The sequence below is a fragment of the Sphaerodactylus townsendi genome, linkage group LG08 (assembly GCF_021028975.2).
Source record: "Sphaerodactylus townsendi isolate TG3544 linkage group LG08, MPM_Stown_v2.3, whole genome shotgun sequence".
NCBI classification, from domain to species: Eukaryota; Metazoa; Chordata; class Lepidosauria; order Squamata; family Sphaerodactylidae; genus Sphaerodactylus; species Sphaerodactylus townsendi.
The window spans coordinates 49,543,891-49,566,725 of NC_059432.1; the positions used below are offsets into that span (position 1 = coordinate 49,543,891).

Below are 22,835 nucleotides of genomic sequence, written 5' to 3' on the forward strand. Positions count from 1 at the left end.
TATCTGAACTACAGAAACTTGGTTGCATTTAGATCCTGTTTCTTTCATGGAACTCAATGAGGCTCACATAGTCTCCCCACACCTCCTGCCAAGGAATCTCCCATCCAGGTACACACCCTACTTTCTCAAACTCAGCTTCAGCAAGGCAACTGTATTGTGTGCCTTCTTACCATACCCTGGGACCTTGTGACTGATCTAAGAGGGATGAGCTGCAATTCCAGGGGATTCCCAGGTCCTACCTGGAGGCTGGCATCCCTACTGCCACAGAAGAAAATGAAGTTCTGGATCTTACAGAAATGAAAGACATGTCTCAGGGTGGTACTGCTTCAGACTTGAAAGAGCAGGATATGAACAGACTCAGTTCTGCAAACTCATACTGCAGGAGTTAGCTGTACATTCAATCATTCAGTTAGCAAGGCACCCTGGAAATTCAGTGCCAGGAAGAAACTGTCCAAAATCTGCCAGCAGCTAATGATAATTTTGCCTTTAAGAAATATTATATTTCTTGAATATTTGTGTAGTAGCAGCAGCACTGTAGTTTATATTGACCTGGTTCAAAGTACAAAACTGTCCAGTTCATCACAAAAAGCTGTATTATGGATTGAACAAAGCTGCCACTTAAAGTTTGCCTCCAGTGGCACAATACAAAGCTTCCTGCTTTGTAGGCATCTGAAGCAGTCCACTCAAGCAAGCAGAACTTCATTTGATATTTTCTCCATTTCGGTCAGCTAGCTGGTTCTTGCAGATGTTATCTGTTACTATCGTCTCCCATCCAGATCTAACGTTCTCTCTTGTCTCTAGTCATGTTTCTATGGACATTGTGACAGATTATGTTTCCAAACAGCTCCACTTAATTTAAATATTTCTGCATTTTCTGTGTTAAAATACAGATGGCTTACAAGATAATTTTAAATCATAAAACCATTTTTTAAAACCTGCCATGGTTGATACTATACTCTTTCCAACAAAAAGAACTAAGTAGAATTGTAACTTCATTTGCCACATGCTGGACTGTCTTTGTTTTAGAATGCTTCACTCAGGTCCTAATGCCTATCTAAAAACTAGGTAGGCACTAGGACCCAAGTGGAGCATTCTAAACAAGGATGGTCTAGCATATGAAGTTACAATTCTACTTAGTTATTTTTGTTGGAAAGGGTACAGAAATTACAACTCCCATGCATTAATGCAATATTGTACACTGATATTTTTCTGTCAACATACATGCAACATCATTGTTGTAGGGATGGGTATATTCTTGGAAACCGGATGAGTTTTTTATCTGAGCAGTTACACAGAAACCCTGCAATCAGCAAGCCTATTCAAGTAAAACCAAAGAGAGTTTTCCCATCACTAGCACAGGTGCTCGGGAGCAGCAGCAGCAGCAGGCCACTGCTTTCACATCCTGCATGTGAGCTCCCAAAGGCACCTGGTGGGTCACTGCGAGTAGCAGAGTGCTGGACTAGATGGACTCTGGTCTGATCCAGCAGGTTTGTTCTTATTTTCTTTTGTTCACTGCTGAACAAACAAAGTCATTCATTTAGCACAGCTTAAATCATCCATCCTATTCCAGGGGGAAACAAAGCCCACATGATGAGTTATGTAAGGGCAACAAACATAATGTATGCCAAGAAAGACTATAAAAGTCCAAAGTCTTGAGTCATGCACAAACCCAGAGCAAACTGAGATACAATGCCAGAAGATAGACATTATGGTTGCCAGGCTCCAATGGTGTCTGGAGATCTCACACTAGTACAACTAATCCCCAGACAACAGAGATTTAGAAATCTGGAGAAAATGGTCACTTGGAAGGTAGACTCTCTGTTATTATATCCCAAACCCCACCCCACAAACCACGAGGTATTTCCCAACCTGGTGCTGGCAACTTAATAGACACAACTCCTACTTTTGAAATAAAAAGTAGAGTTCCCAGTTTCTTAAGAATGCATTTGGGCTATAAAATACTAGCACATGGGTATGTTTTCTGCAGTTCACATCACAAGAGCTGCAGAGGACATGTGCTAAACCTGGTGCAAAAAAATGGGTTAGGAGAATAGGAAGTGGTCCAACAGATGCATGGTTTCCCAGGAAATCTATACATAAACAGCTTATTACCCAAACACAGTGTTGGTAGGATTCTGGGGAAAAATAGAAAAACCTGCAGTGCATATAAAGAATGTATAATAAGAACATAGACCACAAGTACCAATGTCTCTAAGCATACTATTTTCAATTCTCCAACTATCATCTGCCTCCACTACAGCAGAGAGTCCAGATGGCAGGCTGCAATCAGAGGAGCATATGGGACACCACCAGACACACAGAGACTGAAAAATATCAATAAGGATTTTTGCAAGCCTCAGACTGTTGACATACTTATCTACTAGTTTTTATCTTCATTTTAATTTTCAGACCCACTTTAGATAACCCACAAACAATGAAGGGGGTGCTTTTACACTTAATCTTCCAGACTTGCCTTATGCTGTAAGCTATCTTCTACATGGTAAGCACCACACATCAGCTGCTACCACCCATTTTCCTTGCACAAAACACAGCTTGTAGCAGTTAGAGGAACTGAGAAACAGTTTCACCTTTAAACATGGCCCTGCACATAATAGGGGAGGGAAATATCAGTTCAGAACAGTGCTTACTGGCAAGATCAAATTGGACCAGAAAAGCATGTAAATAGCATTGGGACAGGGTTGAAGGGACTTTCCACAGAACTTGGCAAAGGAAGGATAATACAAACATATATGTTTTCTTCTACAGGACCACAAAGTCTTGCACTTGGACATTCACTTGCCTGTCTTGGGCAATTTTTTACAAGTCTTAGAAGCAATAAGTGTAGATATAGTAGCTAAGGAAAAACTGCAGTACAGGGCAGCCACTGAATCTACATTCTCCTGCTCATTTGGAGAAGACTTGGACTCATGACTTCCATGTTGTTCAGCACCGCTTCTTTTCTGTTTCCTGTCTAGCACTAAGCACAGTTCACAATGATGTTCAAACTGATAAGACCAAAACCACACATCATTAGATATGCTGCTGCTGTTGTGCTACTGTAATTACTCACTTCCTGAATTTTCCCATGTGGATAAGACAGCCCAGGAGGCAAATTATTACTGCAGCACAATGGTCTGTACGATATTTACCACATTCTAGCAAGAGTACTCACTGCAAGTGCTGATTATTGCAAAAGTTAATCTGCATTATGTGGTGTAATTTTTTTTAATTCCCTGAAGCTCTGGAGTTTTTTCATACTGTAAGTTATTACACATTTCCTAAAGGCAGATGAGTAGTTGCAGATTTCTAGTAGTTAAGGTGTCAGACTAGGACCTGGGAAAGCCAAGTTCAGATCCTCAGGCCATGAAAACTTGCTGAGTGACCTTGGGCCAATGACATCCTCTCAGCCCTGTCCCTGGTTACTATTTGGATGGGAGACCTCAAAGGAATGCCAAGGTCCTGACACAGAGGCAGGCAATGGCAAACTACCTCCAAACATCCCTTGCCTTGAAAACCTTATGGGGTTGCCTGATGACTGATTCTGCACAGGCAGAATCTGAGGAATTCCCAATTATCATAATTTTAACTATAATGCCATAGAATTCATGTGGACTAAGTGATCTGAGAAATATTTCACTCAATGAAGAAAAAGGAACAAAAACATCAAACCATTTTTTAAAGGAAAGGCCTGTTATAATTATTCTTCTTGTAATAGTAATAGAGAAAAGGGACTGAGCATATTTAGAATCACATAAAAACAAGTACAGTATGATCCTAAGCAGAGCTAACTTTCCTAAGCCCACTGATTCCAATGGAATTAGAAGGGTGTGACTAGGGCTGCCAGACAATAGTAGGGAACTCTTGGCAACTGGAAGGAGAGCTGTAGAAGGGGACGGCTTCTTGAGAGAAAAACTGGAAAGAAAAATAAGGCCTCAGGTAAAACAGAAAGTTCTGACCATTGCATTTGTGGCGACTCCTTGAGCTACCAGAAAGTGACAAAGGATCTCCAGCAATTCCTAAAACCACCCTTTGTCACTTCCAGGTAGCTTAAGAAATCATCAGGAACTCTATGATATGAACTTCCTATAAGTAGACACAGCATTATTTTTCTTTTTAATTTTTCTTCCACACCCCCACTCAGTTTTCTACCCACTCATCATCAGTGGACAAGGGACACAATTACCTGGAGGTATCCTGCTATAAGCAAGTATATGGGAACCTTAAGTGTGACTGCTTATGACTGTACTGTGAATTTGCCTTATATAATGGATGCTGTTGTAGAAACAACTGTTTTCAACTATGAAGAGCTAAAGTTCCTTTGAAGGTTTGGAAAACTTCCAATGTACTATTTTGACAGCCAAAGTTAGGAAGGTATCAGCTAGGCTTCAAGGAGAATTCACACACACACACCACAAAGTTAGGAAGGTTATCAGCTAGACTTCAAGGAGAATTCACACACACACACACACACAACACGTGCACAATTAGGGTAAAAGGGGAAAAATGAGGTTGGGGAAACTACAGGTTTTTCTGACTTTCCCCTAGGGTTGCCAACCTCCAGGCAGTTCCTAGAGATCTCCTACTGTTTCAAGATCTCCAGGCAACCAAGATCAGTTCTCCTGGAGAAAATAACTGCTTTGAATGATGAATTCTATGACATTCTATCCTGCTGAAGTCCTTGTTTAAAGGTTACTAATTCTATCTACAATTAAAATGTGATAGTGTGTTTAATAATACACTATTGAATAGTTACATATGTTAAATGTTGCAGAGTTTAACTTAATACATAAATATGCTGCTAGTTCTGCAATATTTCTACAGAAATGATCAAATTGTTTTTGTTTACTACAAAATTTGGATGTTCCTTTTTCAACTTTTATTTTTACCTGAATATTAGATGCAAAAAAGAAAGATCAATATGCTATGGCAGTGTAAAGCACAATAGCTTGCAGCTCTCTCTTGAGTACTGCATGTACTATATTTTTGTCTATAGAAAATTAAGGTGTTTGTACTTTTAAAATTCATAGCACCACTTTGTCTACTAAATTATAAAGCATTTGATGTTTTAAAGCAGTAACATAAGTTTAGGCTGGATAATAAAGGCTTGCTTCAATTTTCTCCCTCCCCCTAAAAACATTTAAATTTCTGGAAATTACTTATCTGCCAACATCTGTTGCATCAAGAGATACGTTGCATTGAAGAACATAAACTGTGTTACCAAAATCACAGCTGCACTATTTAAATGAAGTTATTTTCAATGAAAGTTAACAGAAAAATTGCCAAGCCCAAAACTGACAACAGTGCAATCCTAAACCAGTACACCCAGAAGTAAATCTCATTTTATTCAATAATCTTACTCTGAGGAAAGGGTTTTTGGGAGTGTGGCCTTACATGCCATCTTAGGGACACCTTCAGGTAGTGTAACCCCCATGCCCAGAATGGGTTGAACCAGTAAGGGGGTGGAGACTCAGAGCAGCAGAAAGGCTGCAGAGCTCTTTGGAGAAGACAAGGCTACCAGACTCAGACCTTGATTTCTACAAGCCCTTAACACCTTGTTAAGGTAAACTGCAATATTATTGGGAACTACTGGGAAGGTAGTTGTTTGTTTTTGCTATGTTGTAAATGTTGGAGTTTATTGTTTCAGGGTTTCTTTTGTGGTTGTAATGGGTGAGAGTTCTCCTGGAAACCTTCATCATGTTGCATCCTGTTCATCAAGCCCTTGGAGCCTTCAGGAGCCAACCCACTTGCAAAGAAGAATTGGACTTGGCAGTATCAGTAGACTGTAACTAGAAGGACTTGAAATGCAACCTGAACAGGACCTTGAATTGTCATGTTAAATGTTGATGTTTAATGTTATTTGTAAAGAGAAGTAAACTGTTTTGTTTAAATTTGGTTCTTTGCAACTCCTTCCAAGTACTGCCCCACAGAACCCACAAGCTGAGGTTACAGTAGCACTTGGTAATTTCCCATTATTACAACTGTAATAGTGGGAAATTACAACAGGAGACACTATTACAACAGGAGACTAAGAGCAGTTTCCCTGGAGAAAATGGCTGCTTTGGATGACGGATTCTAAGGCATATATATAACTACCAATCCCAAAAGGCTCCTTATTTGTGGCATTTAAGTATTTGAGATATGATATACTGTCAACAAAGACATTATTATACAAAGCTTACATTCAAATTTGGCTTTTAACAGCCTCTTAGACTTTTTAAAAAACCACTTTTGAAGTTAAAATGAACTTCTTTGGGAGCTCAATGCCAAGCAGGTTGATTTATAGTCTTTGGAATGAAAAGCATATTTATATTTCTGATATAAATTACAAAAAGGTATAAAAAGATTCATTGAAATACACCAAGGGAAGGGAATATATATGTTTATTGGTGCTTTTAAAAAGTTGTTTATGTTATTATTATTATAGTATTTCACCTTCTCGGTTGTAATAACAGAATTTGAGACAGGTTCCAGCAGTGTTTCAGCTTTAAAGACAATCTGAATGATAAAGATGACCACATTTAACCTCCGTTGTTAGGGTCTCAAAGACTAGCAATGATTGCAAATGTCCTACCCACATCTCCCCATGAACCTTCCAAATGCATATCTTCCAACCTGTACGCACATCATTCCTTTCTGTGGAAGTGCATCTGCTTAAATTCAAGCACTTTGGTTCACTGCATTGTCTTATTATTGCAGCTATGTCACCTTTTGATAGGGCAACATGACACCCTTCTCCAAAACTACTCATCACAAGAATGACACTGTGTAAGTTTCAGATGCAGCAGTTTCAAGCATGCTGATGAATGAGTCAAAGAAATGGTTCCTTCCTGTGCAATTATTAACACACACAAAAGTCTCCTTTCAGATCTGAAACACCTGCACAACTTGATCCTATAAACGATGACTGAAAGCAAATTCCACTTAGTTCAGTGACACCTATCTCATCAGTGCTGGACAGCCCAAGACTACTATAGTTTACAGCTTTTATTGGATTGTTAGGAATTACAAGATAGATTTAAAACAAGACACTTTAAAATGGATATTGTAAACAGCCAGACAGTTATTAAGCAATCGCACCAGGAAGATGACTTGAGGCTAATTATTATTTATCTACTAAGGAGAAAGAGATCATTGATATTATTTTGCAACAAAATGAATTATGTTTCCTGCTGCAAGTAAAACACACATACACTCTTCAAAGTACTCTCCACATGCAATCAGCATTACAAGTGAAGTCAATTGTAACCAAAATTCAATCAACAGGTTCAAAAGGAAAATTCTCACTATTTGTATACAGCTGTGTAGCACACTTGAATACAGCATGTAATAACTGTGATATCTAGATATTCTAATAGAAAAGAAGTTGTCCTCAAAAGACATAAAGTCACACTGCCCAATTAAAACTGTAGCATCTATTCCACAGTCTTTTCTGAACAGTAACCCTTGGAATCCTTCTCACTCTTGATGGATTACTTATCTTGTAATTATCTTTATAAAACAAAGAACACCATATATTGGAACATATAAATACTACAAAATTATCTACAACTGCATAATTTGATGGTAGTAGTCAGGTCCTATAACATTATTGTTGTTAGTGAAACAATACTCCACCCTCACCCCTCCCCACATACACACAGACAAATTTGAACTCTGAAACATGGCCAAGCTTTTCATTGTAAGCTAAGAGTTTTCATATGTGCAATTATGAGGTAAGGCACATGCCATAATGACCCTTTAGATCCAGCTTTATTTGCTAAGTGGTATATTTGCCATGCTATTTCCAAAAGACAGGCTTAGAATGCTGGTGTTAAAGCGAATATACACAGCTTATTATTAAGTGGCATGGGATTACACAGGTATCACACAACGAACATTCAGTAACAGCATACATGTTTATCTACATTCATATATAGATGAAAGTAGATAAATTCATATATATGAAGGATGCTGTTAACAAAACTGTGGTTAAGATGCCAGGTCCAATACCCAAAATGATATTTCAGTTACCACACAATCAGCAAGGATCTCAAACTATGACAAACAGCCTGCAAATACTCTGGCTGATTCTGCACGGGCCAAAAACAGCGGTGTGAAAACAGTGTAAAAACAGTATAAACCCTTTTACACCATTTTAAACCCTTTTACACCATTTTCACACCGTTTTCACACTGCTGTTTTTGGCCCATGCGGAATCAGCCTTTGTTTTTAATCACGTGTAGAACAATCCTTATTAATAATAGCCAACGTTACCTTAATCATTAGTAGGCTCTAGACTTCGTAGTAAAAGCCAAAGTCAAAAAAATAACATTTTTAATATTCTAGGTTGTACTAAATGTGACAGCACCAAAATCTTCCCTTATGGATCCCATCCTGGAATAGAAATATCAAGTGGATCCAATCCACCTTTCTGTACAAAATAGTTGGGGTGACACACTCTGTGCCCAGAACCTAGACAACAACTTCTGGAGACCAGGGCTTGGTTTACAGTGCTCAAGTACTGGATTCAGCTTTGCTTCAGGCATGAGGACTTGAACCTCAGTGCCAAAGCTTTAACTTTTCTGCATGCTTCTGAATAGTGGGCTCACACAGAAGTGAAGCTCCATGCCTTGAGCCTACCTCCAGACGGTATAGCTATACTCCCTCCCAATGAGGTGTTCTCTGCTGTAAAATCAAGACTTTTTGAATTAGAACAGCAGAAATTGATGGCCCAAGCAAAAAAGTTCTGCTGCTCTGCCTTCTCTCTTGGAATCTCCTACAGCGGCTTAGGCATGGCCAGATATCTGTTTGCTCTTTCCGATCTGGAGCACCGATGTGACATCACTTTGGCCAGATGCAATGTGCTTCCTTCCGCTTTGAGGGATGGAAGAGGTTCCAATACACCCCATAGTGAATATTTCCGCATCTGCACATTGAAAACTGCAGAAACTATACATCATACCAGAGCCAGAACGAAGTTTCTCTCCACTTTATTGATGGGCTTAGAGTGCTGGACAGACCAGCAGAAGACTGTTTATCTGTTAAACAATGAATCCAGGGATGCTCTAGAGCAAACAGCCAGGTTTTTATGTATGGTCATAAACAAACAATCTTATCTTTTGCTCTGTATTTTATCTTTTAATTTCTGTATTTTATTTTAAACCCTGTAACTCATGCCAGTAAAGGATATCTATCTACTGCACCAAAAACTCAAGCATATCAAGTGCCGTCTTGCTACTGCTATATTCCAAAAGTTCATAAACCTAATAAGCTCTCTTTTACAAAAAGAAAAAACCCTTTGTAGGCTAGGAGATACTACACCAATTTTGTTCTTAAGCATCTCTATTTGATAAATATGTTGTTTAGGCTGTTTCATAAAACACAGCTCTTCAATCAGTATCACTTACCATTCAGTGTAAACTGAAAAGATTAAAAGTCATATCAGCTGCTGTCAGAAAGCTCTGAAACACTGACAGAACCATACCCAAGCCTTTCTTGTTTAAAAACTACATTCAAAATAGTTTAAAGTCCAGATTTGCACATGCGCATGCACACACTTCATTTTTACATCATTCTGTTCTCATCATGGTACAGAGAGCAGGTAATGACAGAAAGGAAGTTATAAAAATAACTCCACTGAAATAATTAGAGGCAAATTATTTTCAAGCATTGTTCTGTCTTAAGTTAATCCCTGCCCACTTCAGGGAAAGGTCAGAGTTTGGACACACTTCCTTTTCTGCCTTTTTCTAATGAAGATCAAGGAATAGGAATTGGCTGTCAAATTCCATCTTAGCCTGGAAAGCAAGACAGGATGGAGAAAGATATAAGCATCTATCCAGCAGGGAAACTAAAGGGATCAGATGTCAACTTTTTGTGCAGGAGTGAAGAAGAGGCTCCATATTCTCTCCTGCTTCTGCCATCAGTAAACCAAACATGTCCTGAAAAATTAAAACAATAGCACTGGGAGTGGAATATCTAATTTGGGTTTAAATCTAGGTCACACATTATGTCTCCTTGGCTTTGAATCATCCTTGAAGAGATAGCTCTAGGTCACATATTTGCCCCCACCCACCTCCATTTGAACTGTTATCATGCTATTCAAACACATAAGTTAGAATAAGTAGAAGTAAGATAATGTCTAGCAGTGGGAGAAAACCCTCAGGGAAGAGATAACCTTCAGTATTTGGTGTTCTTAGATGCCTAAGATTCTAGTTACTTGGTTTTAATTAGGCTATTAATTACTAGTTCATCAAGTGTAAATGATACCATCTCAAACAATTCCTTGTAGCGTTATTACTCCAAAGACTCTTATTGGTGCAGTTCCAGACTCACACTTCGAACTCAGATAGATGTTTGAGCCACAGGGCTCTGTGATAGATTTTGACCAAGAAAATGTTTTACTAAAGCAAATAATCCATCTGGATCTTCGACCAAGGCACACAAAATGATGCTAAAGGGGGAGAGGGGGAAACAACTATGTGTACACAAATGTGTCTAGCACTTATATATGATGTGCACACTTTTCAGCAGCAACAATACTGATCATGTATTTGTGAGAGCAGAAGGGGAAAGTACTAAATCTAAGCAGTACATTCTGTCCTGGAACAGCTTTTCAGCACTGTCACACTGGACAGTTCCCATTCTTTGTTAGGCAGCAGGGAGAATGGAGAAGAAATCTCTTGTGTGCAGCAACTGGGAAACAACCACACTGCCAATATTTCTAAACTACAACAACACCACTACCATTAACATAAAATGCTGAAAATGGCAGATGTGTGCAATTTCACAATTTTGATATATTAGAGCAAAAAGTTGGAATGTGGCAAAAAGTCAAATTCCTTTGTCATTAAAAAAACAAACCTTAGAATCTCACTTTTTAATATCAGAAATAAAGCTACTTAGGAAATTTGTCCTTTCAAATTATTTCAATGAAAACAACATTTATTTGTGCAATTGTCTCTTCCACAAAACTGGAATAAAATTCTCAGGGATCACTCCCTGCCCAAGTGATCCTCCTTACTAAATTTTATGCAGATAGGAGAGGCACTTGGTTCTATAGGCTTGAAGTTCTCATTTATAGAATAAGCATAAGCAGGTATGAACTACAGAGCGGGTTGCATCTTATTGCTCCAATACATGGTGGGAACAATGGGGATGGTTTACCAACAGAGTGTGAGGGTGAGAAGATAGGTCTCTTTCCTATACTTCATTATACTCCATTCATTTCAGCATTTCAACTGATGTTCAGCCTGTGTGTGTGCGTGCTGATTTATGGTGACCTCGGTAGGATTTTCAGAGGTGGTTTTTGATTGCCTGCCTCCATGTCAAGCCCCAGTATTCCTTAGAGGTCTTCCATCCAAATACTTGCCAGGATTGAGGCTGAGATCATGCAATTGGCCCAAGGTCACCCAGCAAGTTTCCATGGCAAAGTGAAGATTTGAACTGCAGTTTCCCAGATCTTAATGGATATACACCTTAATCGATATACACCTTGCCACCTTAACTGATATACACATGCACTCCAGTTTTATTTCAAAATAAGACAAACAAATGCATACACATACTTTACATGTGATGGGTCCATCCCACAGTGGCACACATCTTCATAGTTGAGATATCACAGATTTCCAATCAGTGATTCTTTCAGAGATGATCTAATCCTTCAGCATCACTGATCTCTCTCGCATATCTTAAGAGCACACATATGCATTCATACTTACTGGGGGAGTCTTAGGTGAGGATGAGAAGGCACATAAGAAAGAAAACTCATATCCAAGAGATACAAGCAGTCAATACATTGCCAGAGAACAAAACTGCTCATAAAACTTGCATGTATATAGAAAAAGGAAGCTCCACCAAATGCAGAGTGATTGTGTAATGAATGGCAAAAAAATTCAAGGGGCAAAAAATTCACAAAAAATTCAAGGGAAATCACCCCATATGGCAAGGAGATTGGCTAACCTTTTTGGTTGCTTGATACCCCATTCATACAAAGATCTGCTGAATTGCTCTCTATCTTCACTGTCTCTCCAGCAACCCATAAAATAATACAGAAACAGAAGCAGTACAATAACTGTTAGGTTTCTTATTGCTCCAAAATGTAAGAAAAAAATCAGTTTGGTGTTGGATCATTTACTATATTTACAAATGGCTGCAGTTCTTGTCGGATTTTAATTAGTAAATTTCCAATTGAACATCCCTAGTAAAAACCATTTGTAAAAATAGGAAGTCAGGATATAAATATTTAAAATAAATGGATAGCTGATTTCTCCACTTATCACTTGTGGTGTTATATTACCTGCTAAACTTCGAGCAACAAATAAGAGTTTTCTTTCTTGTGTGCCTTACTATGAAAGTGTTCAGATCTGGAAGAGTATTAGGATCAACAGAAATGTTAGAAAGGAGGTGATAATTTGAAAAATCTCTTCCAATTAAAAGTGCATTATTATCTTTTAAAAGGGTTACATTATTCCTCACTTCCTCCTTATTCCATTATTCATTTAGAATTTTTTCCATATGCAAGTGCACCCTCACCCTTTATCTAAACTGGAAAAAGTTTATTCAAACATCCATGTGTGTTGAATGTACAATACAAATTGTACCAACATTTATCTCAGAGGTCCTATCAGTTCTAGCCATGCTCAGTTGTTGAAACCATTGACAACCATCTTGTGGAGCAGAAAATGGGATCAAACACACTGCTTTCATGTCCCACCTTCACACACTTATCTAAAGATCAGAACAGAGTTACACAAATTGTACATACATAGGTTCTGTACACATAGTTTGGCACCTTAACTTTTGCAAGTCCACTGTGGCATGCAAACAACCTATGTACACAGACTTACTATATTTTTTCAATATAAATAAGTGCTCCAATTCTGAAAAGAATCATTTCCAACATGGTTCAGCAGCTGTGATCGATCGAGGATGTTGAGAGTGAGGACAGCAGGTAAAATCTTGCACTCCCTCCATGTATTGATTGTCTAAAGACTTTCTAACACCCCACCACAGTTAAGGACATAGCTTGTGGTCATAAGGAATGACAAGGACTCACATCAACAATTAATCTCCCCTGAACAGTTTTGAAAGCCAAGAATAAAGTCCTGCTGAGTTGGGACTCTGTAAATGAAAATAGGGACGTTATATTACTCCACCTGAGATAGTGGTCTGCCCAGACGATATTATATCCATTCTTACCATATTACATATACTGTGGGTCAAGGACCATTTGAATTCTATGCTGCACTTTTTCAGGTGATGTACCATGTCTACAAAAACAGTTGAGAAAAAGACACCAAAAGGCACCTTTGGCATTTTAAATACAGCTTCCTTTTTTCATTAGCACCAGCAGCTGTGATCAAGGAAGCCATACTCACAGTACGACTTTAAAGCAACCACTAACATGATAGTGATATGGATCCACACTCAAATGGCAAAAATAGCTTTGACATTATAACTTTTACAGTTAGAAAATGTACACGTGTGTCTAACTTTTGCCATACCAAAAGTCAGAAAAAGAAGTGTCAGCAGTTCGGGACATTATGAGATAGTTGGAGAAAATGGGAAGCCATAAAGAGCCTGTGGGAAAAAAAGGACCTTTGAACAGTTTGCATAGTTTAAGTTACTGTTTTCTACAGATCCTGGCTAAAGGTGATGGTTGCTTGATTAACACATTGTTCCGGGTGGCAGAGGTAGAGAAATAACCAATACATTTGCACAATAGACATTAGAATCTATGGTGATCCACCAAGGAAAAACCATCTATTATACAGCTTTAAGATCACTTAAGATTACTCAAAATTCTGGGGTCTGCCCCTTTTAGGGTGGGGAATTAGCAAAGGACAGACCTTGTTAGGCAAGATCAGAATCTTGGTTGCTAGAGTTTATGAAAAGCTGCTCTTGCAAGATCGTGAAATGAGTTTATCGATTTTATTACAAGGCAAAAAAAAAACCTAAATGCACAATCACATGATAATCAAAGCAGCAGAACACAAACACAGTCCAAGGATATAGACAGAGTTGAGTGAATAGGTTTGGAAGAGTGGAATCTGTGGGGAAGGGTTATACTACCTTATCTTGGAGCAAAATGGTCTGATGAACAGAGCTTAGCAACCCGTGTTAAGTTCTGGTAGAAGAACTAATGCATTGGGGACAATATCAACAGCCAAAGAGGCTTCCAAAGATATAGAACACTGTTCGGAGAAGGGACTACTTAAAGGAAGAAATGGGCCCTCTGGTTATGCAGAGACCCTTAATCCTTCAAGAAAACAAGAAGCCTTGTGGGAAAAGATGAGAGAGAGATAAACTTAAGTGTTGGGTAGGAAATCTAATGGTTTTAGCCCCTGGCTTAAATGGCTAAGCCAGGGAGGGCCAGGAGGTGGGAAAGGAGCTGACAATCACAGTTGTAAAACAACTGTAAAACAAAAGTTGTAACACAAATAAAATGGTCTTGGAGAGAAGTTAGTAGAAATTAAGGAGAATGAGATTAGTTTCCTGGGAGGATAGCTGACAGGAGCAATAATATTAAAACGTTCTTTTTTTCAGTGAGGCAGATAGAGCAGGGCTGGAGGTGGAAATGGGATTCCACAGCAGAAACTGTTTTTACCTTAATCTCCTTAAGAGAGGGAGATGCAGGTTATTTTGCAAGGCAGATATGGCCAAGGGTGAGACCAGGGCTCCCCCAACCTACCATGGATCAGTCTAGTAACAACTACCTTGGAGAGTTCTTTGGAAACCACACTAAGAAAATATATCTGGCAACTATTTCCTTAAGGATATCACAGTGCTCCTGAGTAATATTCTCTGATATCAACAACAGGACATTGATTCTTCACTGAAATCTCTGACAATAGTATTCTCATCTTTCCTGCTTACTTTCAGCCTGTTCCCATTAATTTGACAGACCTTTTCTTTCTCACAGCCAAGAGCACTTCATAGTATGGCAGCAAAAATAATGGACATAGTGTCTACAAGTAGTAAAGACATTATTTGGAGCACTCCATTCCAAGCATTACTCTTGTAAATATACTTATGCAAGAATACACTCTCCATCACAGCATCTCCTGAAATTTTAAGTGCCCTGGATGGACAAAGTAAAAGGAAATACCAGACAGCTATAGATACAAGTTTAGAGTTGAACAAGAACAGTACATGTGATTCATTCAGATTGACTGTGGATGTTTTAGCACATCTAGAAGTCTTCAGTACTATCAAACATCATTTCCTGCTGAGCCACTTCTCAGCACTGGGACAGGGAAGCACCATATTACAGTGATTCAAGTCCTATCTAGGACTTCCAAGAGTGTGGTGCTGGAGGATTCCTATTCTGCCCTACACCCACTGATCTATGTGGTTCCACAGGGTCTGAAGTTATCCTCTATGCTATTTAAATATATATGTGAAGCTCCTGGGAGAGGTCATCGGGAGGTTTGGGCTATAGTTTCATCAATGCTCAGGTGATACTCAGCTCTATTTTTCTTTCCCATCTAATTCCAAGGATCCTTTTGATGTTCTGAACCAGTGCTTAGAGACAGTACTGGACTGGATGAGGGTGAATAAACTGAAACTTAATACTAGCAAGACAGAAAGTCTCTGGGTTAGTAGAAAGGCAGATTTGGGACTTGAGATCTCTCCTGTCTTAGATGGGATTATACTCCCCTTGACCAGGTTCATAGCTTGCGACTGCTACTCAACACAGCAGTCACCTTAGAAAACCAGGTGGCTGGTTTTCAGAGCTCAGGTTCAGAGTGCTTTTTGGATGGTTTGTCAACTACATCCACTCACTACGTGAGTCATGGCTTAGTCGCTTCAAGATCGCCAAAGGCGACGCTGAAGATCGCCGCGAAATTCACGATCCCAAAAAAAAAAGCGCTCATCACACAGACAGGCGGAGCTGCGGGCGTCCGCAGCCCTGCAGAAATGTGACGGTTCGCGACGAAGCGCCAAGCGAAGCGGGCGCTCAGCGACGCTGGGCGCCTGGCGCGACTTGGGCATGGCTGCAGGTTCCCGACGCCATTTGTGACCGACAGCCTGCATGCTGTTCGCATCGAAAAGGGCGAGCTGCCACATGTAAAAGAGTGGTTTTTAAGCTGCTGCATACACCGCCTTCGCCGGTTTAGCTGCCAAGCGACGGGCGCCGACCGGCGACTGGCTGCGGCCAAGTATGCTTAACGCCCGCTTCCTGACGCTTTTTTTCCGCTATGACGACGTCATATTTTGCCCGTGCGGAAACGGCCTTAGTTACATCTAGACTGAAGTACTGCAAAGTGCTGTCCTTGGGGCTACCCTTCAGTGTCTGGAGGCTGCAGTTAATGGGCAATGCTTCAAGGCTGCTGTTGAAGAGTATCTGGAGTTTGCAGCTAGTGAAGAATGCTAAGGCTAAATTGCTGATCTGGGCCAGCTATCAGGATCATGTGACCCCAATATTATACCACAGACAGGGGCTGATCCCTGTCTGAGCCCAATTCAAAGTGTTGGTTTTTACTTTTAAAATCCTACATGACTTGGCACTGGAGTTTCTGAAGGATTTTTTTCTCCCATATGTTCCTTCCAAGGGATTGAGATCATAGGGACAGGCTTTCCTGACTATCCTATCAATCAAAGAAACGAATTTGATGGTTACAAAAGAAAAGGTCTTTTCAATGGCAGCCCCACAATTATGGAATAACCTCCCCAGGAAGGTGCACTTGGCACCCTCACTTCTGATCAACAGAAGGAAGTTGAAGATGTTTTTATTTCGGACCACATTTGGTTCAATAGCTGTCCTGTTTTGAGTTTGAATTTGGGTTTTATCTTTATAATGTATTTTATTGTATGTGTTTTATCTACGTGATAAGTTGCCTTGAGCTCCATGAGGAAGAAAGGCAACTAATAAATGCCTTAAATAAATGAATAAATAAAACTGTTCCACACAGCTGTGTGTGTTTGTTTCCAGAAGCTCCTTGTAAAAAATGTGGAAGGATTCAACAGCAGCAGTGAAGAAAATAGCTCTGAAAAGCACCACAGTTCATGGGAACATTTGAGAAATGTTACCTACTCATTTTGCAAATGCAGATTCTTCACTTGCACAATAAGGCCCTGTTGTTAAAAGGCTTGGCCACATCAGGTTTAGCTTTATCACTAGCTCAAGGTAGCCATATCACTCAAAACATTTCAAGGTAGCCATATCATTCAAAACATTATTTCAGCAACCTGTAAAATAAGTTTGAAAAACAGGTCAGTAGATTCCCCATCTTTCATGAGAAAGTAGCTGGGCTTGCCCAAGGCATGCTATTCATGATAGAAGGATTTCCTGGTCCAAAACTCATCACTAGGCTACTCTAGCTGATTGTCCAAGAATTGTCCTTCTACATGCACAGACACCCCTAAAACAGCCTAAGGAGACCTCTAGTGTTGCAAAGATTTTTTTAAAGAGAAGGCATCCAGCTAGCACAGGTCTAAGTGACTAGTTCCCATGGTGGTTTGCATCTGATCAGTCGCCTACAAAAAACTCCACAGAAAATGTTTCTGGCTAGTACAACTCTGCCTGTGATGTGATTGCTATTATAACAAATCAAGCATCCAGGATTTCACACAACAATTTGGAATTATCATTAAAAGCATAATGCCTAAACACATGCCTACTGAGGTGCCATTTTTTACAATAAGGACACAGAGGTATGGATTCTGATGCTGTTTTGTACTTCCTGGCTTCAACAAAGTGACAGAGGACAACATTTGTGGAGAAATTCACTAATTGCCCTAACATGAAGATGTCACATTTATCAAGCATGAGTCATTTCACTTCAGAGACTTACAATAATGACCAAAAAAATCTGTTTGGGATTGCACTGCAATTGACCTGAACAGAAGATGGTAATCTCTTCACCTCACACACCAGAATCTGAGCATCTGAAAATCTGAGAATTGATTTCTAACAGGGTTGGAGAAAGATCATTAGTTTAGTCCCAAAAATGCACCCTACCTTGATCTGGCCAGTTTGGTTACTGGATACATGCCAGAGTAACATTAAAATTAGACTGCAGTAATATCTGCTACATAGGTCTTTCCTCGAAACCACCTTGGAGACTTCAGAAAAATGCCACAACTCCATTATTATCATTCTGCAGTCACTCCATCAGTTACCAAGCTCAATTCAAGGTATTTCCTATTATGTACAAAGCCCTTCATAGCCATGGGGCCTCATATCTACAAGACCATTTCTCCACCTATGTCCCACTGCAACAACTTGACTCATCTGAGCAGGGCCCTCTACAGGTGCCACCTTACAGGTGGGCAAAATCAACAATTGCTCATACAGAGGCCATGCCCTTACTGGTCCCTGAGGAATGTCCTGGCCAAGAAGAAAGGCTCCCAGTCTCCTGGCATTTCACCCAATATGTAAACTAAATTACATCAAACAAAATTATTCAGGAGGGCATTGTTGTAAAGGAACTAAAACTACATCACAACAGAGTGACACAGGCTAATGCACTACGTTTCTACTGATGTGATATGTTCCGAATGGTTTAAAAATGGTTTAACACACTATTTTTAATCCTTGTGCTTTGTTCAGAAGACCGTTCCATTTTAAAATTTGGCAATCCTTAGTCCTGTTACATTGCTTATTAAATGTATTGTCCTATTGATTGGATTGATGTATACAATGTAATCTGCTTTGAATCTCAATGAAAAAGGTGGACTGTAAATACTATAAAAATAGATTGATGATTTTGCTAACCTTTAGTATTACCCCTCACCCCAAGATTAACTAATATCTATTTCCTAATAAGCAACGGAACAGCATGTTATTCTCAAAGACCATACTATTTCAAAATCTAGTTACTAAAAGTACATTGTAATTTAAGTCATTTTTTTACTTCAATTGGTAATACACAACAAATTGGGACATGTCAACTCAGCCAAGTTACAGATGAGGGACTTCTTGACTTGCTCCTCAAAATAGATTCTTTGTCTTATATCCTGGTTCTGAACATATTTGCCCCAATTCAGCAAGGGAGACTGATGCACGCAGCTGATACAGATGCTGTTCTTGTCCCCATAGCTACAAGTGATACAGCTGAAGCCACAAGTTATTAAAAATATTAAATTACTAGAACCTGATGAGATAACTTATCCAACACAACATTTCAGTTTTTTATTTTAAAAAAATATTTTACCATAAGATTTAGCCAAAACCTTTGGGTTAGATCCTAGTTGCTTTTCTGCTGGCTCCTTTGGACTTCTGAACAAAGCATTCTCAGAAATAGGGACTGTGGTCATCACATTTCCGGTTTGCAGCAACACACCACCCTATTTTGGATGCTGATTTCTTGTTTAAAAATGGCTTTAATTTATACCAAACACAACAGAAATGCAGCATTCCGCAGCTTAAAAGGTGCAGAAACACTTAACAAAAAACTAATCCTTACAATAAGCTTTTATTGTTCGCCCATCTAGAGAATGAAGGCCACCATTAAAAAGACTAGTAAAGTACATGGGGCCAAGGGGTTGGGGGAGACTCTACATACAGTATTGTTACCACAACTACAGATTGCATAAGTCAACCATAAGGTTATGTTTCTTTAAGGTGCTTAAGCTAGCACTGCAAATCATTTTTGCCATGGATAACACTCTTCAGATACTCAGACCTCACTGCAAATTCCATCAGGGGAGGGGAATCCTGATTTTACAGATACCAGCTATTGAGTTGCAACTTTAAAGATGCAAAATTATAGATAAGTGAGTTCGATACAAAAAACATCTGCCAAAATTTTCACTACAAAAAAGTGTTCCCTTTTTCAAAAGGAAGGTTTGTGCAGAAAGAGCTTAAAATTAAGTCACATGATGTCATTCTTAATCAAATTAAGTCACATGACATCATTTGTGGAATTCCCTTGTTCAGTCTTAGACTTAAGAAACTGGCCCTTTAACCAAAGTAGATCCTGCACCATTTTAAGGTCATGTTACATAACTTATACCAGAAGGGGAACTGAAACACAACTGGTACCCAACCATGCTACATACTGTTTTAAGATAAGAATCTGCAGTTCTCTCTGCATGTGTTTGCTATTTTCAAGCTACAGTTTGCAGTGCCAGAACCAAACACTGTGGAAATTACCCAGCACAAGTGTAGGAGACCCTTTGCAATTATGGAATGCAATCCCAACACAAGAAAATCAGACAATTAGAAAGCAGCAGTGGTGCAGGGGAACTGGGAAGGCACCCCTGAACACAATCATATTTCTTTCCATTGTCAGCTTTCAGCAAAAAGCAGAACACTATTCAGCAGAATTTGGGCACAGCCAGAGAAAGGAGAACATAAGCCAAGCCCCAGTTCCATTGCAGCGCCTGTGTTCTCCACTCAGTTTCCCTAAATGCCATTTAGCAGGTCCAACTAAGCCCAGTCTCTAAGGATCACCCCAAAATGAAGACAGGAGAGCAGGAACAAAGTATGCTCATAGGAACCTACCATTCTTCTAGACTAAGAAGTTACTATGCAGAAAAGGATAGAAAAAGGTGACTGATGCTGCAGGCTGATGGAGAAGGGATGCCCTTGCGTAAGTGAGTCCAAAAGAGGTGGACACAAAGCTTGAGAGCTACAAAACATGCCCCCTCCCCCAATTCCGTCTACATTGATGGTGGAACCAAGAGGGACTTTTTGTCCTCACTAGCCACTGTGCTGCCTCCCTAGACTAGACTAGATAGGAGAGAAATCAGTTTCTGAATATTGTAGGATTTTTTTTTCTTTCCAAGTGAGCAAAATTGCCTCATCTAATGTTGAGGTAAATGTGATCGACCCAAAGAGATACAAAATCAATGTTACAGTCGGGAAAACTCTCCTCAGGCTGCCTCAGTACAACCCTCTGTTTTTACTACTGGATGGAAAACAGAAGGTATAATTAACCTGGGGCGATTCCCAAGCTTGGGCAGAATGCTTCTCCATACCACGCAACCACAAGCAACTCTCATGCCTTGGAAGGTTAGAATGGGTCCTGAGGTGGCATGAGCTAGGCCAGCAGGAAAGCCAGCGACAAAAAATAGAATGGTTTTGAGGTCCCTTCAAAAGAGTAGGAGAGGACCCAAGAGAATGGCTGGACTATTGATTGATTGCTAATGGCTGGGATGAGTGCAGATAGGGTAAGCAATGGTCTGCTCTGGGCACTGATTAAATCGCCTTAGGGTGACCCAATGGGGATTAGCTAGCCCTATTGTCCAGCCTGCCACACCATAGGGCTGGGGCAAAAGTACAGCTGCCAACCTCCTCTCTACCCAAGCTTGACACACAAGATAGATCCCAAAACTCTCTGGCAGGAATCTATTTTGTGGGGAGCAGTATTGTGCTCTTCTTGCAGTCTTTGGCTCCCATGTCTTCATGGGAGGAGACATCCAACTGCTTACAGTACAGCTAGTACAGTAACTTGGGGTTGACTTCTCTGTAGGGAACATGCACACAGCGCTGTGTTTCACTTCCAGAACAAAAATTCAAAAGCATTCCTAGATGTTGTAGCTTTGGAAAGCCTTTTTGGCGTATAAAAACTGGTCCTTTGGCCATTCATGGTGTGTCTGTATCTTGGATCCATGCATGCACCCCCACTTGTGTGTTGAGCTCTCTTCTTTTTGCTCCTGGAACTGCTGGTTGTTTTCCTCTTCAGAACTGCTTTCCCTGGACCTCCCTTTCAAGGGTAATTATCCTCCCCCCCCCCCAAAAAAACCCCTACCCAGCATCTTCCCCTTTCTCATACAACTGCCTGCCCATTTCAGAGCTTTAGTGCAGAACTATCCTGCTAAACATAACTTATGAATCCCAGTTACCCCCCCCCCCCCCCCCCCGGCCCCTCGCTCTCCGTCTCCAGGTAATTCTCCCAAGTAAAGTGGAGGCTACCGACTTAGGAAAACAGGACCAGGCGTCATCCTTCCCCACCTTTTCCAAAAGCAACTCTCTCTGGGCTCTGGACCACAAGCCCGTCCCAGTTCATAACATGGTAGGTTTGAAACCGAGCGCCTGGAGACGCATCGTCGGTGCAGAGAAGGAAAAACTTGCCCCAATACTTACACGAAGACGCCAAAGAGGAGGACTCGTATCCCGACCTCGATAGCTAGATCCCGCATGGTTCGGTCCAAGAGAAACAGAAGAGGAGGGTCGATCCACACGGCTGGCTTCACAGCCCTGGTTTTAATGCCATGGAAAGAAACCCGGGAGGGAGATAGGAGGAAGCTCCGCGCCGGTCCGGATCAACCCAAGAGCCCTCCCCCCCGACCCAGTGCCGCCTGGCGCCCAGAACCATGCCCAGTCCCGGGCTTCAGAGCGACGCTTCGGCCAGGGCACAGACGCCTGGAACCCCACTGCGCTAGAGCAGCTGAGCCAACAGATCGTCCGCCCACTCGCAGCCGCTAGTACTACTACAGCCGCGCAGGCTGGGGCTTCCCTCTTGCCGCTTTGGTGGGCGCCCAAGTGCAGGCAGCCCCCGCGGAGGCTCCCTCTGTCTTCGAGAGCCGCCTCGACGGAGGGGATCCTGGGGGATTTCCATGCCCCTCCCAGCCCAGGAACTATCTGTTGCTGTTGGTCGCCGGGCAAGCTGCTCCGCCGCAGGCTTCGGAGGGCTGCGCTTTCTCGCGGATTCCTCCTTGCCCGGATTGTCTCATGGATGTTTGCAAACCGCAGGCGCGACGGGCATCTGCACTGAAATCCTGATCCCCCCCCCCCCACCACACACACACACATATATATACATATTTAATTACGCACATTCAGTTTTAGGGGCCGCTGCAGCGTTGTGTGGAGTAAGGTTATTAACCCCCTTCCCCCGCGCCGGAAGGATTCCAGCCGCCACAAAAAGCGGAGATTCAACAGGTGAAGCTTTCCTCAGCATTGG

At 40.8% G+C, this 22,835-nt stretch overlaps 1 protein-coding gene across 5 annotated transcripts in view; it reads right to left on the reverse strand.

Moving 5' to 3' along the window:
- Positions 1-22,557, reverse strand: part of PLPP4 (phospholipid phosphatase 4) — a 132,554-nt gene extending 109,997 nt beyond the window's left edge. For 4 of the 5 annotated variants that reach the window (XR_007245323.1, XR_007245322.1, XR_007245321.1 and 1 more), the window contains exon 1: positions 22,016-22,556. Coding sequence is in view for 2 of the 5 variants with exons in the window: in XM_048506558.1 (XP_048362515.1) it covers positions 22,016-22,071 (56 nt within the window). In the remaining 3 variants the exon portion in view is untranslated. Of the gene's footprint in view, positions 1-22,015 lie in introns of all 5 variants that reach the window. The other variant, XM_048506561.1, reaches the window with a different exon arrangement.
- Between the last annotated feature and the right edge of the window lie 278 nt (positions 22,558-22,835).